The sequence below is a fragment of the Microtus pennsylvanicus genome, chromosome 2, assembly GCF_037038515.1.
Source record: "Microtus pennsylvanicus isolate mMicPen1 chromosome 2, mMicPen1.hap1, whole genome shotgun sequence".
NCBI lineage: Eukaryota > Metazoa > Chordata > Mammalia > Rodentia > Cricetidae > Microtus > Microtus pennsylvanicus.
Genome location: NC_134580.1, coordinates 142,321,899 through 142,342,717, shown reverse-complemented (window position 1 = coordinate 142,342,717; position 20,819 = coordinate 142,321,899). Strand labels below are relative to the sequence as shown.

The 20,819-nt window shown below is 52.2% G+C and overlaps 2 protein-coding genes across 7 annotated transcripts in view; one reads left to right on the top strand and one right to left on the bottom strand.

The window, feature by feature from the left end:
- Positions 1–1,642: 1,642 nt before the first annotated feature.
- Positions 1,643–12,820, top strand: Spata2 (spermatogenesis associated 2). Of its 3 annotated transcripts, none has more exons than XM_075963135.1 (3): positions 1,643–1,920; positions 8,635–9,069; positions 9,681–12,820. In XM_075963135.1, the coding sequence occupies exons 2-3, from the start codon at positions 8,752–8,754 to the stop codon at positions 10,893–10,895; spliced, it is 1,533 nt and encodes a 510-aa protein (XP_075819250.1). In that variant the 5' UTR covers positions 1,643–1,920; positions 8,635–8,751; the 3' UTR covers positions 10,896–12,820. The 3 variants fall into 3 exon arrangements, with proteins under 3 accessions (XP_075819250.1, XP_075819251.1, XP_075819252.1); XM_075963136.1 differs by lacking the exon at positions 1,643–1,920 and adding an exon at positions 2,275–2,482; XM_075963137.1 differs by lacking the exon at positions 1,643–1,920 and adding an exon at positions 8,206–8,285.
- Positions 12,821–17,427: 4,607 nt separating this feature from the next.
- Positions 17,428–20,819, bottom strand: part of Slc9a8 (solute carrier family 9 member A8) — a 67,397-nt gene continuing 64,005 nt past the window's right edge. For all 4 annotated transcript variants that reach the window (XM_075963132.1, XM_075963131.1, XM_075963133.1 and 1 more), the window contains one exon: positions 17,428–20,410. In XM_075963132.1, coding sequence (XP_075819247.1) covers positions 20,303–20,410 — 108 coding nt within the window. In that variant the 3' untranslated portion in view covers positions 17,428–20,302. The remainder of the gene's footprint in view (positions 20,411–20,819) is intronic.

Here is a 20,819-nt window from a genome sequence, read left to right as displayed (position 1 = left end):
TTCATGTATCTGGCACTTGGCAAACTCTAGGGATTCTGCAGCAAATCATCTCTCTCTCGTAAGTTAAAATATATATATTTCTGAGACAGGGTTTCTCGGTGGCTTTGGAGCCTGTCCTGAAACTAGCTCTTGTAGACCAGGCTGGTCTCGAACTCAGAGAGATCCGCCTGCCTCTGCCTCCCAAGTGCTGGAATTAAAGGCGTGCGCCACCACTGCCTGGCTTAAAAAAATATTTCATGTGTATGATCATTTTTTCTTTTTGCCTGAATGTATGGCTGTTCACCACATGTGTGCAGTGCCCTCTCGGAGGCCAGAAGAGGGCGTCTAATTTCCTGTGACTGGCATGCGGTTCTGGGGAACTGAACCAGGTCCTTGAGCAGCATCCCTTAAAGGCTGAGCCATTTCTCCAGTATAGCCCCCCGAAGTTATCTCTCAGGGAGCTCCTGGTCAATGTGACAAACAGGAGTTAGAGAAACCTATGAAAAGTCAAGTGGCAAGCTGTTAGGACATAAGCCAGTGTAGACAGCAGGTCTCAAAGGGAATTGGGTGGACTGCTTTTGCCCCTCTGGTTTCCATGGTTACAGAACAGAAGCCAGCTTCATTCAGGAGACAGAGGCGGGCTGAGCTCCACGAGGTAGCCAGTGTCCTTAGGAAAGCTTTCCACAGGTTACAAGTGAGTTCCAGGCCAGAATACATAGTAAGCTCTAGACTAGCCAGGGCTACCTGTCTCAAAAACAACTCCTTTAGATTTTTAGTCTGTGCTATGTACTAAGTAGTTTCTACGTAGTAGTTCATTCTGACTACAGCTCACTAGGCAGCTGATATTGTTATTATTACTGCTTTTAAAAGGTATTATGATGAGGCTCAGAGAGGTTAAGTGGCTTGTTCAAGGCTAGGCAAGGGTTCTAGGCCTGCTACAGCCCCAGCCTATTATTATTATTTTAGACAGGAGCTCGCTAAACTATTCATGTTAGCCTTAAACTCACACTCCTCCTGACTCAGCCTTCAGAATAGTTGGGATTAGTGAGGTTCAATCTATGGATTAATGGGAATAATGGATTATTATCACTTGAGACAGAGTTTCGCTATGTAGCGACTTATTTTTATTTTACGTTATGTGTTGCCTGCAATTATGTATGTGCACCACGTGCGTGACTGGTACCCGTGGAGGTCAGAGAGGGCATCAGATTCCCTAGAACTGTTATCGATGGTTGTGAGCCTCCACGCGGTTCTGAGAATCGAACCTGGGTCCTCTGAAAGTGACAAGTGTTCCTAAACGCGGGGCCTTCTCCTTAGTCCCCTATGCCCCCCCCCCCCCCATCTGCATCATTAACTTCGGTCGCCTGTAGTTAACACTCAAGGTCCGCTCTCCAGTCTCACGTGACCTCCGCCTACGTTTTGTCGCTATCCCCAGCGGTTTTGTCGCGATCGCGGGTCTCGACGTCAGTCCGGGCTCTCAAGCACTGTCCTGACCAGGGGAAAGCCGGCCAGGTGGAAAAACCAATCTCCCCGCGCTAGTACCCGTTTCCATGACAACCCGGTTAACCAGCGTCTGCGGGCAAAGCGCTGCGCGTCACTTCCAGTTCATTTGCTTCCGGATTCCGCTTGTGCCTCCTCGACGGTCCCGAAGGGGAGAAGTCGGGTTCCGTGGAGAAGTGCTCCCCACCCCGTCTCCCGCCGCCTCCGTTCCTCGCGTTCATCTGCTGGCCACAGGTTTGCGCCGGTCTTTCCTAGGCTCAGCGCGCAGCCGCGACCCAGCCTCTCGCAGAGCCCGCCTCCTTGGCCGTCACCTCCGGGCTGAGTGCTTCCGGGTCGCCGCTGGCTCGGGTCCTGGTCTCGGTCCCCGGAGCCGGCGGGAGCGGCGGGGCCGTACGGGGGCCGTGCTCCGGCGGCGTTCGCTTCTCTGGCGGGCAGCGGCGGGTGAGTGCGGGGCAGGCGGGAGGACAGGTCCCTGTGGGCGTTGTCGCTGGCCAGGCCCTCGGCTCCGTCCCCGCGGCCGTAGCTGCTATTTGCGGCCGGCCCCAGCACTCGTTCCCGGGTGAGACTGCACACGCGCCCCCGGTAGCCCCGGGGGCAGGCACCGCGCGCGACCCGCGGCTGGGAGGGGAGGCGGACCTGGCTTTGGGCTCACGGAGTAGTGACCTTGCCTGAGTCGCTCCGCCTCAGGAGTCTCAGTCTCCGGGTCTGTGAGGAGGGACGCGGCGGCCTTCCGGGGCTGCGGTGGGCGTGGAATGAGAGGACGCAGGCGTTGCACGGTGCCGGGGTATGCAAGTGTCCAGTGACAGGTCCCGGTACTTCATTGGCAGAGGGAAGGGCGTTAGCGAGAGCTTGCCCAGCGTGTGCGGTGCTCTGGTTTCTGCCTCCAGTTCCCAGCACCACCGACAAAAGACCGTACGCGCCTGCCCCTGAACCTGGGGCGTTTTCCGCGCCGCTATGGCGGTCAGAAGCAGGCGACTCACCCAGTCGGGAGAAGCCGCCGCAGGTTTGCGTCCCCTGCAGAGAAGGGACGTAGCTCCCTTCAGAACCCTTAGGAGAAGCAGCCGTGGGCAGAGAAGCCATGTTCCAGTACAGCCCAAGTTGTTTTCAGAGCTTTGGAAGGCCGGTGATAGTGTTTCTGGAGGCTAGAAGCGGTGGGGAGTTCCTGTAGTGTTCTACAGTCAGCAGGAGATGCCGCCGAGAGGTCTGGGAACCTCTGGCTTAGAATGAGTGCTTAGAGGCTGGGTAGAGAGAAGAGAGGTGGAGCCGCGTCGCTCTGATCCTATTTGGAGGTCGAAGCTGAACCAGGGGTGTGTAAACATGTAGATTGGAGAACTGGGACCCAAATAGCATCTGCCAGTGTAGGGAGGGAGTGCGTTTCAGTGCTGCCACGGGACACATTCTGCTCAAAAGGGCCAGCAGAGATAAAGCCGAACCGATGTTCCACTTCCCAAATTATTTGGGTTTTATTCGGGCGAACTTTAAACGCGTTCGGCTTTCCCCGTTGGATGTTTAAAGAATAATTGTTGGTTAAGGCCCCTCCCTCCCTGTGCACTGCTCTACAAAGGGGCCCAGATTGTGGGTGCAGGAGGTGCCATCCAGAGCCGACGACACTAGGCATCCATCCTTCTGCTTCTGTGTTCCGGATATTCTCAGAGCTGTATTTTCCCCCTGCCAGCCTAGTATGGCTTGGCATTCCAGTCTTTGGGTTGCTTGGAGAAATTAGCAGCTTCTGTCGCTGGGCTGTCTTGCTCTCCCGTAACCAGGCTGTGTTTTGCAGAGAGCGTGTTTTTTTGTTGTGCTTTCCAGAGTGTTGGGAATAAATTGCTGGCTCTGTGCTCAGAAAAGACACCAGTTAGGGCCAGCCACAAGGCAGCCTTGTATTCTTAGGGAATGTGTTCAGCAGGGATGATGTAACTGCCTCACTGCTGGCTGGTCTCTGGCCAACAACCTCTCTCCTGGGCCCTTGAGCTTACATCATAAAGAGGCTGGTGGCTCTCCCAGCCCATTCAGTGTGGGAAGATGGCAGTTTTGCTACTGTCAGATTTGGATTCCCGGGCTGCAGGGCATTTTGACTGATTAAGCCCTTCAAGGGGCCCACTCCTGAAGATGAACAAGATGGCTTTTGCCTAGGGTTAGATTCAAGTTCAGGTCTCATATCCATGTCTTCTTGGCTCTGTGACTTAGGACAAGTGAGTTACCTCTCTGTGCTCAGTTTTGTCTTGAATATTGGGGCCGTCCTGTGATCTTTCTGGTTTTTGAACAGCCGGCACAGGGACCTGCATATCCTGGTACCAATTACAGCCCAAAACGAGTGAGCTGAATGGAAGCGAGCCAGTCCTCGCAACTTGTTGGCCCTTTTGGCCCTGCTGGAGATGTTGAGGGTATTGGTTTCCTCAGCTGCTGTCAGGATGAAATGGGAGATGTAAATGAAGTGGGGAGCCTGCCATGTCACTTGGGACTTAGTAGGCCCACTATTCACTGTTCACTGTTCCATTCTCTTACCCTGCCATGTGTGGTCATCCGGTCTTCACACCTGCGCATATATCTATAGAGGAAGCCAGAGACTGCATGACTTTCTCTTATCTCTGCATTTTAAGAATTTTTTCTATTTATTTTTATTTATATGGTTGGGTGTTTTGCCTTCACACATGTCTATGGACCATGTGTGTGCCTTAGAGGCCCGAAGGGGATGTCAGATCCCCTGGGGTTGGTGTTACAGACTGTGGTAAGCCCCTATGTAGGTTCTGGGAATTAAATCCAGGTCCTCAGCCAGGGCTCTTAGCCACTGAGCCATCTCTCCAGCCCCTTCCCCCACTAAAAAAAAGTTTGTTTGTTTTAATGTGTGTAGGTATTTTGTTTGTATGTCAGTCCACATTCTAGGCATGCCAGATGCCCACGGAGGTCAGAAGAGGGTGTCAGAGCCCCTGGAACTGGAGTTATAGACAATTGTTAGCTGACATATGGGTGCTGGGAATCAAACACAGATGCCTGCAAGAACAGGTGTTTTTAACCACTGAGCCCCTCTAGCTGCCGCCACCTCTCTTTCTTTCTTTCTTTCTTTCTTTCTTTCTTTTTTTTATGAGATTGGGTATTGCTGTGTAGCCCTGGAACTAGGCTCTCTTTATTTTATTTTATTTTCAAGATAGGGTGTCTCTCTGTAGCCTTGACTGCCCTGGAACTCTCTCTGTAGACCAGGCTGGCCTCAAACTCAGAGATCCACCTGCCTCTTCCTCCTGGCACTGGGATCAAAGGTATGTGCCACCATGCCCATCTTTTAATTTTACTTAAGAGGGAGAGAGAGAGAGAGCCTCTCACTGAGTGTGCAGCTCCCATTTTTCTTCTTCTTCTTCTTCTTCTTCTTCTTCTTCTTCTTCTTCTTTCTTTTGTTTTTGTTTTTTTTTTTTGTTTTGGTTTTTCGAGTCAGGGTTTCTCTGTAGTTTTGGAACTAACTCCTGTAGACTAGGCTGGCCTCGAACTCACAGAGATCCTCCTGCCTCTACAGTGTGCACAGTGCCCTGCTGAGTGCTGAACTCAGTCCCTCTCGCTTGCATGGAAAGCACTGCTGAGCCATCTCCCTGTCCCTCTGTCCTTTTTTGTGCAGGGTCTTACTCTGTACCTAGGCTGGCTTTGGACTCTTAAGAGATCTTCCTGTTCTAACCTCCTGAGTGCTGGGATTACAGGCATTCATTTTCTTTGCCTTTCTCCTCCCCTACTATGCCTATTTGAGATTTTCTTGAGAGTAGTCTATACTGTGCTTATGTGCATAGCAATCCTCCTGCCTCAGCCTCTCTAGGGTTTCTAGGTGTGTCTGCTGCTACGCTCAGCTTCAGGATTCTTCCTACGTGTGTTATTCACCCTTATTTTAGGACTGTGAGCACCCACTGAAGTTGTTGGTCTCCTTTCCTCGTTTGTTGTTTGCCACCAAAAAAACAAGAGTGTGGCTTGAGGAGCCATTGCCAAACAGCACCTCTGAACTGATCAGGGTAGAAAGGTGGCTCACTTTGAAAATATCACCTGTTTGGAGCTCAGGGCTGGCTTCTATGGAGAGAAGAAAATAGCAATGTTTAGGGAGACGCATGGTAGCCACCCCACTGCTGCCCTCCTCCTCAACAAGACTGTTTCTGTGTAGCCCTGGCTGGCCTGGAACTCACAGAGATCCACCTGCCTGCTTCCTGAGTGCTGGGATTAAAGGTGTGTGTGGCCCATGTCTGTCTTATGTGTATGGGTGATTTGCCTGTATATAGGCTTGTACATCGTTTGCATGCAGGGCTCTCAAAGGTCAGAAGAGGCCATCAGATCCCCTGGGATTGGAGTTATAGGCAGTGTTGCCATGTGGGTGCTGGGAATCAAAGCTTGGGTCCTTTGTAAGAGCTGCCAGAGTACTTAAACCTTCAGCCCTTCTCATTAATATTTATCTTAGGACCTGGAAGGCTGAGGCAGGAGGATCAGAAGTTCAAAGTCATCCTCAGCAGTATAGCAGATTTGAGGTCAGCTTGCTTTACATGAGACATGTAAGCTGCATGAGACCCTGTCTAGAGCTTATGATGGGATTCAGGGTCTCATGCATGTAGGCAGGTGCTCCACCACTGAGTCACCCCCATCCACTTGATATTCTTTTTGGTTTTCAAACTTAACAAAACCAGTTGAGCTTCGTAAGCGGGAGGGAGCGTCTCATAGCTAAACCCCATATTTATTATCTAGAGCAGCTGCAAATGTGAGTTTATATTGAGAGGATGTGCATGCTCGGGTGGCTGCTAAGCTGTCCTAGGTAGAACTGGTCCACACTGTCTTCCTCACTGATGGCTTCTACAATTCCTGTCCCCCACTCATAACCAGGCCAGGCAGAAGGTAGGTGCTTTGTAAAACATTGGTGTGACATGGACTTCATGGTTGTCCAGGCACAGGCTCACCCTGAACTTCAGGCTGCATGGCATGCCATATTTGCAACTTCTCCTCCAGCTGGTCTCATGACCCTGCTGAGAGGTGAAGGTCACTGTGTGTGTGTGCGTGAATTCCTTACATCATGCATTGCTCCATGTATTAGGTGCCTACTTTGAACTGCATCAACACTAAGTGCTGTGGTGACCTCTGACTCGGTGGGAGTTACAGGTTATGAGGGAGGAACTGAGAGGAAGCAAGTAAAAGAATAAGGTTGATATTTTCATATTGTGGCTCTCGTAGTGTTACGTGGCATTGAGGTGGGATTTACTCGGTGTGATGCAGCAGCAGCAGCAGCTCTATGTTGGAGCTGAGGCCTGCTTGATGCAGTGAGCCAGTCACCCAAGAGTCAGAAAGAACAGAAAAACCATGCATGTGCAAGCGTTCTGCTGTAGAGCCATCCTGACAGCTGAGGAGCAAGGGACTGTATGGCTGTTGCTGCGAGGGTGTTAGACCGCTGTGAGTGCAAGTGGGACCCCAGAGGGCCTCTGGCCTTGGTCTGGAGTTAGCACTCACCATTGGAGCCCTGTGTTTGCCTGTGTTTTGGGCACTCAGTACATTTGTTTCTAAAGTGCTGGGTGCCCTCAAGGACAGTGGGTAGAAGAAGGGGGTCTTTCAGGTCCTTAAGTGTCTGTTTTGTTCCAACCTCACTCTGTAACCAAGGCTATCATGCCTTACCTCCAGAGTGTGCCCCCACATCCATTGTGTGCCCCCAGTTTTGCTGTGTGTTCCACCACTTACCCTACTGTTAATGCTGCCAGACATCTCTCCAAACCAGAGCTCCTGAGCTGTGGCTTACTGAGGCCAGGGTGGTTCTATGGACCTTGTGGTTTTTGTCAGAGCACATATTTGCTAGAGGACCCCACAGGCCAGCCTTCCTACCTCCCCCCTGCCCTTTTTCCTCCCACAGTCTCAGTGATGCTGATGAACTCTTGTCCCACCTGGGCAGGTGCAGGGGCTCGCTTAGAGTAAGGTGGTCACCACCCATACTCTGGGGTTCAGGCCAGGAAAGTGTCAGGTGTGGTTCACATCCACTCTGCTGGAGCCTTCTTGAGAGCCTGGTGTCTTGCGAGTGGGCACCTTGCCAGGGTGGAGAAGGTCCTGTCACCATCTCGCTAAACAAGTATAAGTCCTTACTTGGCCACGTTTGCAGAGCTATGTGTGCTGATCAGGGTTCATGAAAAAGGAGCCCAGAGGTTGAGGGATTGTCCCAGTGACGTGGACCAGGGCTCTGAACTCAGGCTTGGGAGCCCCTGCATTGCTGCCTCATTGGTCCTGGTGCACCCTTTTGAGCCATGTGTGGCAGTGTGAATGCTGCTCTTTTTACCCAAGGTTGCCTGTGAGCTGCTGGGCTGATGTGCATTCTGGCCCCATCTAAGGTGAAGGGGACAGCAGTCTGTCTGTTCTCTGAGGTCCCTCTTCAGACCCTTGAGCTAAACTCCCCAGTGGCCATTCACTGAAACCCTGCTGGAAGTGGGACCCAGGGTCTCTCCACATAGATCACTACAGTCCCAGCCCCCACCACCAGGACAGGGGTTGGTGTGCCCCGTGAGTAGTCAGCCTTCTCCAACCTTCCCCCATCTCCTCTTGTGCCTGCTCTTTAGCAGCCTCCTTTCTGTTGGTGCCAAGCTACTTCCTGCTCCAGGAAAGCTGGGTGTGGTGGTCTGGGCCTGGACTCTGGAGCCTGCCTGGTCTCTGACCTTAGCTTTGCCTTGGGAGCTTTGTGACCCTGGGTAGTTTTCTCAATAGCTGCCTGTCTTCAGGACCCACAGTAGCTCCCTGTGCTCCCCTTGCTTAGGAGTAAGGGAGTTAAGTGCCTGGGATGAGCTCTACAGAGCCAGCTCAGCACCTCCCTCCTGCCTCCTCCAGTGAGTGTCACACCCTGGCCTGGCAGTGCTTCAGGTTTAACTCTGCCTCGGGGCTTTCCCAAACTCCTCCTCTGTGACACCAAGGCCAAAACTTGCACCAGCTCCCTGACCCTGCCTCCAAGGCATTAGTCACTCCTGTGAGCTGCTGGACCCAGGACCTGGTGTGTTTTCTCTTCCTTGCACCACGTATGTGTACCGTATCTGTGCCAGGTGGAAGAGCATATGGTGACCATCTGGGCTAAAGAGCCAGCATAGCCTAGGCCAGCTCTGGGCTTTGCTGTCCTCAGCATTCTGAAGCTGGGGTAGGGACCGTCAGATGGATAATGGCTTCTTGTTCCTCCCTTTTCAGAGCATGCGCTGGTCCATGGGCACCATGCCAGTTCTTCATGTGATGTGCCAGCCTCCAGTTCCAGGGCCATGGGGGAGATGAGGTAGCCCTTGGGTTTGATTGGGGAAGCCCAGTTCAATGGATACGAAGTACAAGGATGATTTATTTCGGAAGTACGTGCAGTTCCATGAGGGCAAAGTGGACACCACCCCCAGCAAGCAGCAGCCTGGCAGCGATGAGTACCTGCGAGTGGCAGCCGCCACCCTGCTCAGCCTGCACAAGGTGGACCCCTTGCACCGATTTCGGCTGATCCGGTTTTATGAAGTGGTAGAGAGCTCCCTGCGCTCACTGAGCAGCTCCAGCCTGAGTGCTCTGCACTGCGCCTTCAGCGTGCTAGAGACGGTGGCCATCAACCTCTTCCTGTTCCCCTGGAAGAAGGAATTCCGCAGCATCAAGGTGAGGTGGGGTGGCCGCCTCTGCCTGCTGTTCCCTCCTGAGTGCACATACCCTGTTCTCATTCCATGGGCTCCAAGCAGCTGGGAGCTGGTGTGGACCAAAGCTCCAGTTGGGGAAGGTGGGGGGGGGGGGGTTGAGAGAAGATTCCATAGCAGGGGAATGGGGGTGAGTAGAGACTGCCCCAGGCCAGGCTGGAACCGTGGCATGTTTTGTGTGTGTTTATTGTGGTGGGATTAAACCTGTAGTGCATGCTGTATCCCAAGCCATATCCCCAGGCTCCGTGTGTTCTTCAAACTTTGGCGAGGGCCCGAAAGGGACGTTCTCTGGGTTTAGTATCCCACTCCCTATAGACCCATCCCCTGTGCTTCCTCGTGGAGCAGAGCCTTCATGCCTACACAAAGAGCTGATGACCTTGTTGGGCTCATAGGGGCCATGTGTGTCCCTTGCTTGGTGGTGATCATTTAGCATGCTCTTGCCTCTGTGGTCTGCAGGCAGGATCTTCCCGTCTCTCTCCCTGCTGGTCCTGCTCTGCACTTGGTTTGAACAGGCCTCTCTGTAGCATGCCTCTTTTTTGTTTTTGTTTTTTTTTTTTTTGCCCACTTTCTCCCTAGACCTACACAGGCCCTTTTGTTTACTATGTCAAGTCCACTTTGCTGGAGGAGGACATCCGAGCCATTCTGAGGTTCATGGGCTACGAGCCTGAGTTGGGAACTGCATACAAACTCAGGGAGCTTGTGGAGTCCCTCCAGGTGAAGATGGTCTCCTTTGAGCTCTTCCTGGCCAAGGTTGAGTGTGAGCAGATGCTGGGGATCCACTCGCAGGTGAAGGACAAGGGCTACTCAGAGCTGGATGTGGTGACTGAACGCAAGAGCAGCACAGAGGATGCGCACGGGTGCTCAGATGCTCTGCGGCGACGGGCTGAGAGCAGGGAACACCTGACCACATCCATGGCTCGTGTGGCACTGCAGAAGTCAGCCAGTGAGCGGGCAGCCAAGGACTACTACAAGCCTCGAGTGACCAAACCCTCCAGGTCGGTGGATGCCTATGACAGCTACTGGGAGAGCCGGAAGCTCCCCTCAAAGGCCTCACTGAGTCTGCGAAAGGAGCCCCTGGCCATGGATGTAGGGGATGACCTGAAGGATGAGATCATCCGCCCATCCCCCTCCTTGCTGACCATGTCCAGCTCCCCCCATGGCAGCCCTGATGACCTTCCATCCATCTCCCCCACCAACGGACTTGGCCTGCTGCGCAGTCCGTACTTTTCCACTCAGGATGATGTGGACCTGTATACGGACTCAGAACCCAGGGCCACTTATCGGAGGCAGGATGCTCTGCGGCCGGACGTATGGCTGCTCAAAAATGATGCCCACCCCATCTACCACAAGCGTTCACCCCCCACCAAAGAGTCTGCTCTATCCAAGTGCCAAAACTGCGGCCTGTCCTGCAGCTCTGCCCTCTGCCAGCGCTGTGACAGTCTACTGGCCTCCAAGCCCAGCGCCTTTCCCAGCAAGGCATCTAGTCACGACAGCCTGGTCCATGGGGCACCTATGCGGGAGAAGTATGTGGGTCAGACTCAGGGCCTTGACCGGCTGCCACCTGTCCACTCAAAGCCCAAGCCCTCCACCACAGCCACCTCCCGCTGTGGCTTTTGTAACCGTGTGGGTGCCACCAATACCTGCACCCAGTGTTCAAAAGTCTCCTGTGACGCCTGCCTCGGCGCCTACCACTACGACCCGTGCTGCAGAAAGAGTGAGCTGCACAAGTTCATGCCCAACAACCAGCTAAACTACAAATCCACTCAGTTCTCCCATCTCGTGTACAGATAGGCCCCACCCCCATCTTCCGCTACAAGGGCTACACCGCTGACCTGGCTTGGTCCCGTCCAGAGGTAGCAGAGCAGCATCAGAATCTGGGATCTGAGCTTGACCACGGAAGCAGCCAGGGTCACTGCTCCTTCACACTTTCGGTCTGAGGGACAGGGTGGCACTTCCATTCAGTCATTCCGCTGACCTCTCCACTCCCTGCTCAGCTGGTTTGGGTTTGGGTTCTGGTTCCTTTGAAAGAAGGTCTCTGTCTCTGGGACTCTTGCCACATCTACCCCTCCCACCGCAAAGCCAGCTTGGACTGGGAAGGATCCTTTGGGCCACCTTTAAATGCCCACCAGGAGTGGCGAGCTAGAGGCCTGCTGGCTTGTGAAATGAGCCCTCCTGCCATACCGGGCCTCTCTGATGGCTCGCCTCTTTTCCTGCTCCCCTGATACAAGGATCCCTAGGCAGATGTCCCGTCCCCTACCTCCCTCCAACTGGTATCAAAGGGGAGCAAGTTCAGTATTAGCTGAATGCCATCTTGCCAGCTCCACTCAATCAGCCCACAGTGTTGGCGAGCTCTGCTCAGCGATTGGAAAGTGGACTCCACAGCAGGACTGATGTTCCTTCCTGTTTGCACCCCTCCCCCCGACTGTACTGTATATACAGAGTTTGAGGTTATTTTTAAGTGAGTATTCAGCTTGCTGTGTATTTCAATATGGTGAAAGAAATTAATGATAACGGTATTTATAAAGGTGCCCTGGGTCCTTTAGTCTTCCAAGGGGGGTGGTCTCCACTTCTAGGGTGGAACCAAGAGCCTCGGGGTAGGGGACTGACAAAGCCCATGGTCCTTCTTGTATGGGTAGAGGGCGGCTGCCCTTCCCTACAGTTAATATTATACACCTACCTCCAGTGTGCACGTGGGGTTAGCACGGTGCCGAGGGCTGCAGTGACCCCAGTGACAAGGTGGAGACCTCAGCCCTCACATCTACAGCTCTGGACTTGGTGCCTGCTGAGCATGATCTCGCACCCCAAACCTCAAGTTCATTTCAGAAGGAAATTCAGGTGGGGTTCCCTCCACCCCCATCTAAGCCTTCCTCACTGGTTTGCGGGGCTCTCAGCAGTAGCTCTCAGTCTTTTTGCACTAGGGTGGGCAGAGGTGGTATGTGCCCATCGGATAAATGCTTCTCCAGTACGCAGCTGAGTGTCCACGACTCCTTGTATAAATTACCCACCTCTCAATTTTCCTTTTTTGGGGAGCAGAGACAGGAGTAGGGCAGGAATTTGAAACTGTCACTTTCTTGTGAACTGGTAGCACACTTTAGCCATAGGCAGCTGTGACGTATGCTGTGTGGGACATATATGCTAGTGGGGTTTTCCCCAAGAAAGAAGGCGTTCAGCTCTAGAGCAGGCTTGACTCTGGCCAAACCCTGAGCCACTGTGAATTTGCTGGTGTTCTTCCGATTTACTGGAGTGATTTTAAGGTTTTCAAATCTTATATGGCTCTTTTTTTAAATCTCTAGCTGATAGATTACATGTAGATAGGTGTATATACAGCTAAATTTGAGCAATTTTATTACTGAGACTAGCCTCCCTGGGCATCGGTCTTTGAAGTTCCCTCCATGCTTTGGAACTGGCGATGCCTGGCACACTCCTGAGAGCTCTAGTTTTCCATTCCAGTTTGCTCCAGCATTGCAGGGACTCTAAGATGGAGGCCAGGTTGCCCAGGTTAGTCCAGTGTACTTTCTCCCAGGAAATATTGTGTGTACAGACTGGCATGGCCTCACCCTCCTAGGTGTGTCTCACCATAGGAGATTGCTGTGATCCGGAGAGTTAAGTATATGCTAATTTAAAATGCACATTATTTTGCGTTTGATTTCTACAGAGTTGAAATGTTCAGAGATTTTAAAAAAAACTAAATAAAGTGTCTTCCATTGTTAAACAAAGTGTTGATGGTGTTATAGCTCCCTTTTGTGGTTTCCCTCATTTGCAGCAACACTGGCCTCTAAGCCATTGTCCATTCAAGTGACAGGACTCAGAAACTAGACAGTCATCTGGGGGAGATGGGAACCAGGCTCAAGGGTCAAGCTGCCCATTTCCCCAAAGTGGGGGTTGTGTCCTCTGGGAGTAATCATTGTTGGTGGCTACAGACATTAAGATCCCTCCCTCCAGATTTCTCTAATTAAAGGCATGCTCTACCACACCACACCCGGTCAGTGACTCCTTCTTTCTTTTTTTGGTTTTTTGAGTCAGGGCTTCTCTGTAGCTTTGGAGTCTGTCCTGGAACTAGCTCTTGTAGACCAGGCTGGCCTTGAACTCACAGAGATCCACCTGCCTCTGCCTGGGATTAAAGCCTCGCGCCACCACTGCCCAGCTTCCTTTTTCTTTTTTAACTTAAAAAAAAAAAGGTTAACAATGGTTAAGAATTGGGAGGCAGAGGCAGGCAGATCTCTGTGAGTTCGAGACCAGCCTGGTCTACAAGAGCTAGTTCCAGGACGGGCTCCAAAACCACAGAGAAACCCTGTCTCAAAAAAACAAACAAACAAACAAAAAAAGCCGGGCGGTGGTGGCGCACGCCTTTAATCCCAGCACTTGGGAGGCAGAGGCAGGCGGATCTCTGTGAGTTTGAGACCAGCCTGGTCTACAGAGCTAGTTCCAGGACAGGCTCCAAAGCCACAGAGAAATCCTGTCTCAAAAAACCAAAAAAAAAAAAAAAATGGTTAAGAATACTGGCTGTTCTTCCAAGGACCCAGGATCAATTCTCAACACCCTCTTCTGGCCTCTGGTGCATACATACATACATATATGCAGGCAAAACACCCACACACAAAATTTTAAAAATTGTTTCATGTGTGTTTTTGTTTCCATCAAGCTCAAGTCTGTTACATTCTGGGGTGTGGGGGGGTGTTGAAGTCAGGGCCTATGCTATGTTAGACAAGTGATGTGCTGCTCAACTAGTCTGTGCCAGCCCAGACTGATGTGTCTCTAAGATGCCTTTGCTACCGAGGCTGCCCTGCAGGGCCTTTTCTGTTGTGCGAGAGAGGTATGTATGTCTGCATGTTTGCACGTGCACATGCATATGTGCAAGCCCTTGGTGTGATAGCTCTCCACCTTCATTGAGGTGTGGTATCGGTTAAACCCAGAGCCCATGGATATAGTGAGTCTCACAGAAGCTGGTTTGACAGGCTTACCAGTGTCTGAGCTTTGCTTAGTCCAATCCTGCTGTCACATGTTCTAGACCCTCCCAATTCCTTCCTATAGTCATGCTTTGTTCCCAGGTGCCACCTTGGCTGAGGTGTTGCGAGGGTCCTTCCACTCCTCCAGCCAATAGCCCATTGGGGCGTGGTCTCTCTCCCTTTAAAAAAGCGGCTATTTCCCTTCTCGCTCTCTTTACTTCCTGCTCCGGTTCCGGCGACTTCTTCCTGATTGTGCAGAGGGCTGTTGTCTGGGACGGTGATCTGTAAGTTTTTTCCCCTTTAAATAAATACCACCCTATTAATCATAATTCCAAACTGGTGTGGGATTGTTTATGATTTACGCCTTCATCTGGCGCCCAATGTGGGGCCCGAATCCACAACCCTGAGATTATTAAGAGTCTCATGCTCTACTGACTGAGCTAGCCGGGCGACCAGGAGCTGGGGCGGCAGGAACACAGCCCGCAGCTCCCACAACAGCTGAGGACAAGCCCTTCCTTACAGTGGGCCAGCTTAGCGCATAAGTGAAGCGTAGCCTGGTTCTGACACTCCAGTCTTCACTGGCAACATTTCAGGGTCTGTGTGGACAGGTGGAGGAGGGTGATGTGGGATAGTGGGTCATGCAGGGGTCCAGTTCTAATTCATGTGTGTAAGGCTTATTTCTTTTTTTTTTTTTTTTTTTTTTTTTTTTTTGGTTTTTCGAGACAGGGTTTCTCTGCGGCTTTGGAGCCTGTCCTGGAACTAGCTCTCTAGACCAGGCTGGCCTCGAACTCACAGAGATCCGCCTGCCTCTGCCTCCCGAGTGCTGGGATTAAAGGCGTGCGCCACCACCGCCCGGCAAGGCTTATTTCTAAAAGAATTTATTTTAATCTTTTATTTTGAGACAGGGTTTCTCTGTGTAGCCTGGCTGTCCTGGAACTTGCTCTGTAGACCAGGCTGGCCTTGAACTCACAAAGATCCACCTCCGGAGTGCTGGGATCACAGGCGTGTACCACCACTGCCTGGCTTAAAAATCTTATTTTTTTCTGTATATAGTGTTCTGCCTACATGCCGGAAGAGCGCACAGATCTCATTGTAGACGGTTGTGAGCCATTTGGTTGCTGAGAATTGAACTCAGGACTTAATAACCTGAGCCATCTCTATAGCCACCTCCCCGCCCCAAATATTTGTTTTTTGGTTTTTTTTTTTTTAATGGGTATTTTTGTCTGTATGTTTGTGTATTATATGCATGCAGTACCCACTGAGGCCAGAAGAGGGCATGGAATCCCTTGGAATTGGAGTTAAGGTAGCTGGCTGAGAGCCAGATCTGCTGGGACTGGAGCCCAGTCCTCTGTGAGAACAGCCAGTGTTCAGATAGACAGACAGACTGCTTCAGCAGGAGGCATGGTGAGCCCATTGAGGCCACTATTCCCTACTTAGCTGTCATTTCACTCAATGCTAACATGTAGGTACTCCAGTTCTATTAGCAACTGGATCATTGCTGTCTCTTCTAGAAAAGGACTCCCTGTGGTGGTGTGAATCTAGATGTGAAAAACCACACTGAACTGAAGGAACACACAAACCACATAAACATTTTCTGGTTTTTGCAAGAATGTCTCTCTAATCATTGTTAGCTGGTGTTCATGGAACCCAGGCTGGTCTCAAACTTGAAGCAAATGCTTGAATTTTAAGTACCTACCACCATACCATAGCTGCATGTGAAACAAACTGTTCTGGGGAGATGGCTCATTTGGTTAAAATGTTTGCCTCGATTATAAAAACCCGATTTGTTCCCCCAAACACACATTAGAATGCCAGATGTGGGACTAGAGATGTCTTGGAGACTGCTTGCCACTCTTGTGTGGCTACCTGTAATTCCAGCTCATAGTGGCACACGCCTTTAAGCCCAGCACTCAGGAGACAGGTGGATCTCTGAATTTGAGGACAGATAGGAATACACAGAGAAATTCTGTCTCAAAACACAAACCAAAAAAATGCTCTGCCATCCTCATGAACCCTCCCTTCTGGGCTTCAGAATGGCTGCCGTAAGTCCAAGTTTTACACCTGCGTATAAGGGGAGGAACCATGAGTGCTGCTCTCTCTTGCTACGCTGGGTCTGAGGCCTTCCTCAACAAAGAGACTGACAGGAGTGCTGGCCTGGGACTGTGCCTAGCTTTTCAGAGACCCATCAAAGCCAAAGGCCCAGAGACACCACGGAGAACTCAAGTGTAGTTTGTAGTAGTATGTGTGTCTTTTCTGCTTTGCCTTTTTTTGAACTAATTTTGTCTAATCAAGGATGGCTCAAAATTGAGGCCATCTTTCTGTCTCAGCCTCTTTAGTGTTGATTATGGTTATACACCAGTATGTCTGGCAGCATAGTGTGTAGCCCTGGTTGGCCTGGAATTTGCTATGTAGGCCAAGCTGGCTTCCAACTCAGATTTCTGCCTCTGTCTCCCAAGTGCTGGGACGAAGGCATGCACCACCACACCCAATACAGCATGTTTTTAGCGTGCACTAAGTGTGCATACTCTTCCTCAGACTAAGTCCCTTCATGGGATGGTTTGGAGGCTCTGGGACCCTTTGCTCCACTGCTTCTGGTCTCAGTGGAAGTTATTTCTTCCTGTTTCTCCCCTCTACCTTGAGGGCTTTCTCTGGAGTTGCCCAGGTTATCTTTCAGTGGGATTGAGCCCTCTCCTCCAGGCTGGCACTACTCAGAGAAACTCGTAGTCATCTTCAAGGCCAAGGCACCCTGAGACGTTGGTCTGTTGCTCACTTGTGTGTCCCCTGACTTAAGCTAATTAAGTTACTGCGCTGGGAGATGGCACACTAGGGCTAGGGCAGCTTTCCCTGACAGGGCCAGGCTACAGAGAGGCCCTCGTGTCCTGCATCCTTGGTGCATCGTCAGCCTGCAGCTGGCGGCGCCAGGTAGATATGGGTGCCCCCTCAGTCTCTCAGCTGCAGGTGGGGGTGGGGGAAATCTCAGAGCTAGAAACCAGGAAATTGGTTTTTGCCCTGTGTGTGCATGCACAGGACCTTACATAAGGCCTCCCTTCATGAGTTGAGGACCAGAGAGGCTCTGGCTCCTCAGTGATGTGGATTTAATGGAGAAGTTTTCCATTTTTCTGCAGGTAGACAGCTGTAAAATCAATGGGCAACCAAGCAGCAGTAGGCACTGAGAGGCCTGGAGCTCTGGGAGGAAGCCATGGTTGATATGAGCATTCTGCCTCGCATGTGGCTCATTGAGGACCAGAGATGTACTCTTAAACATTGCACTTCTTGGAACATGCCTAATGCTGTCCTGGAGAGCTGTGGGGACCCAAAGCCACATCCAGGAGTGTGCAAACCCAGCTTTTGCAAAGTCACTGACACAACTGAGCAGCTCTGGTTCCACAGCCTTTTATTTCTAACTATTCAGGGACGTGGTGAGGGGAGGGAGGCAGGCAGGTGAGGGGGGACTCCAGCAGAGTGACACAATTCGCACTGCTCAGGCCCAGGCCCCTTCCAGAAAGCAGCAAAGGGTCCCTCAGGTCCCAGGGACTTCACACACATGGCTCCCACCTGCCTCCCCAAACAACAGAAACATTGCTCCTCCAAAACCTTCCACTGTCAGAGAATAAAGGAACCCAGGTTTGTGAAGAGAGCCTTTAACCTCTCTCTGGTGAGGTAGGGGACTCCACCAGTCCCCACCCAGTACCATGGCTGGAGATCAGGGCTACAGCTATCAACAGTGGCCTGTCCCACCATGACTGCACATGATCGTGCCTCGGTGAGGAGGCCATAGCACCTCCCTCGTCTGAAACTGGGTGGACAGGTGGGAGGGCTAGGTGAAGAAGCAGGGGCACCACAAGGCCCTCCCTCCCTCCTACCATTCAGTTTTAGGTAACACAGCCTGGTTCTGGGACCCTGAGAGAACCCAGTGACTTGCTGCTGCCACCGCTTGGACCTGGTTTCCTGGGCACCAGCCAGCAGAGAAATCAAGCTGCTATTTCTGAGAGAATGGGAAGGGCTCCTGTCTCCATGTGGCATCTTAGAAACCTCATGGATGGCAGACAGCTACTGAATTCCTCCTCACATGGGAGCCAGGAACAGCTGACCTCTATCATATGTACCTCCACAGCTAAGGGGGAGGGGTCTGGGCAGCAGCCACCCAGCTCAGAACCTACTGTGGACATGTAGACCTAGTAGTCCTTAGGGTGGGTTTTAAGAAGGCTTCTCTGCTCAGTCTTGGCATTCTACTGCACAGAAACGAATCTGTACATCAGGCCGTCAGCCTGTCAGGTTTCACCCCAAAGTGCTGGAAGCTGTTCAGAGGAACCCTTAACATTGCAGAAAGGTCACTGATCCCAAGAATTGGCTCAGACACACTGCAGGGATGTGCCACCAGGAACTTCAGGGTGGGGCTGCCCACTGGCTAAAGTGCCAGATCTCCAAGGGCAGCCATGCCCCTCACTCTGAAGTATTACCTTCTGTGTGCTCAGCTGGCCTGTCCCTTGGCCTAGACCTGAAATCTGCAGTACATCTGGGTCCTCTTCTACCATACACATCCACCGCTGCACACAACAGGATGGGCAGGTCTGAGAAGGTGGTAGTAACCATTTGTTTCTCTTCTGAGAAATCCCCTCTATGGCTATGCTCCCTGGCCATGGGCCCTTGAGGGCTGGGCACTCTCCCAGCTGCTAAGCCCACATTCCCCAGGAAGGGGCAGAGGTGCCTGCTGGTGTTCAGGGCTGGTGCAACAGTCCTCCCACCAAGTTCCCAGAAGATCACTTCATGTCTTGGCCAAGAATGCCGTGTCAGAGACCTGGTGACAAGGGCTGAGTAAGTGACACCCCGGTGCCTCACTGCTCAAGGAAAGCACTGAGCTTGGAAAGCAACTTCCATCTTAGAGACAGAGCCTGAGTTCTGGAAAGAGAAGAATCCAGCCTGACCTCAGTCCCATCCCCAATTACACAAGGCCACGGGTGGCTCCAGCTCCAGGGTTAAAGTGAGAGACAAGGGAGAGGACCATATCTTGGCTATGCCAAGGATAAGTGACCTTATGTACAGAAACAAACTACACGCTTCCAACTCTGCCACCTTCTGCAGCAAGTGAGGTGGAGAGCTGTCTTCTAACAGCAGAACCACAGCACCTGAGGTGGGACACACCTGCAACTAACCCACTCAGGCCCACTGTGTTCCCATTGTGAGGACAAGGCCATACACAACAACTAAGCCACCTGGGGTGCAAGGAAGTACTATGGCCACATGAGTAGTTGCTGAAGGGCCATGGAAGGGGAGACTGCAGCAGCTATAAAGGGGCAGGTGAGGACATGAGGCAGTAACCATTGCCTGTGGTGTGATCCAGCACGCCTTACACTGACACATGCATGGGAGTGTGTTTGTGTGACCCAAAGTCCCTGGCATCCCAAGAGGCAATTGGCTGGAGTAGGGAGCCCTGGTCTCAGCGGCTGTGCTCTGGCCCCTACCCCAGTGTCTTGGAGATTTGGGGTCCTGGCACGGAGGACAGAGGACAAGGTGAGGGAGGAGGCAGTGGTGAAGAGGAGAGAGGATATGGAAGTAGTTCCGACACTTGAGAAAGGTGCCCCCAAGGATTCTGTGCTTCCAGGGTCAAAAGACCCCCTTTGTCTCTTTGGAGAGTAGTCCATCCAAACCCAGGGGATAGGCCAACAACACCTTTCCTAGAAGCCTGCAGGCTGATCCCTACCAGGCACCAGTGTAAACATTTGCAGTATGCCCACAAGAGGGCTGCAACTGTCTGCCCAAAGGCAGGCCTGAGAGGTGCCAGTTCCATGGCAAAAAAAAGGTCCTTCAGCCTTTCTTTTAGGGGACACAGGACAGGGACTGTGGGGCTTTTAAAGTCTCTCAGCCTTGGCACCAGGCCTGAGACTGCTGCTGCCGCCGCTGCCACCACCACCAAGGCACCTTGACAATGCAGAGACAAACAGCAGATGTGCCTGCCAACAGCTGCTCCAGAGGTGTGAGGAAGGTGTGGCCCTGGCACGGTGTGAGCTGAGCAAGCCAGCCTCCCAAGTTTTCTCTGGGCCTGGCACAGAAGCTGCCCTCCTCAGATCTGCAAGCCCAGATACAACACCAGGGCAGGTCTGGCTCATGAGCCATGGAGGCCAGTCACATTCCCAAAGTCAGCACTCTCCAAGGGCCTGAGGCTTCCTAGCTAAGACTAGCCCTCAACCTACCATCCCGTGTTCTGAGGAGGCTGCACGAGGCATCATCTTCTGGGCCTAGAACACCATGGGCTCAGAACAGCTCCTGCTCATCATCCTCAGAGCCCGACGGGCCCTGGCGGACCTCCTCATACCACTTGTTGGTGAGGCTTTTCATCTGGATGCGCCCATGGTGGAGGTCCTGGAGCAAGACAGGTAAGCGTCAGTGACAAGGTCAGGGAACAAGAGGCTGCTGTGAAGGTTGGAGGTAACAGGAGGGCCTGCTGAGAACTGAGGGATGGAGGGGAAATGGCATTTTAGAAACTCAACCATAGGAATTAGGTAAGCATCATCTGCCAGCTTTGGAACATGTTGCCCTGTGCATGTGAGCTTTCCCTGGGCCTCACTTTCCCATGCTGTCAAATGAGATAACATGCTTTGCTGCTTAGCTGTTGGAGGACATGGTCTTGGGGGTGTGAGGGGCTGCTGTGGAGAGAGGGAGAGCAGCCAGGAGAGCCCGCCACTCCTGGAGGAGGCAGCTGCAGTGCCTGGAGGGCCAGGGTCACAGGCTGATCTAAGACTTCTTGGCTCAGCATCAGAAGCTGATTCAT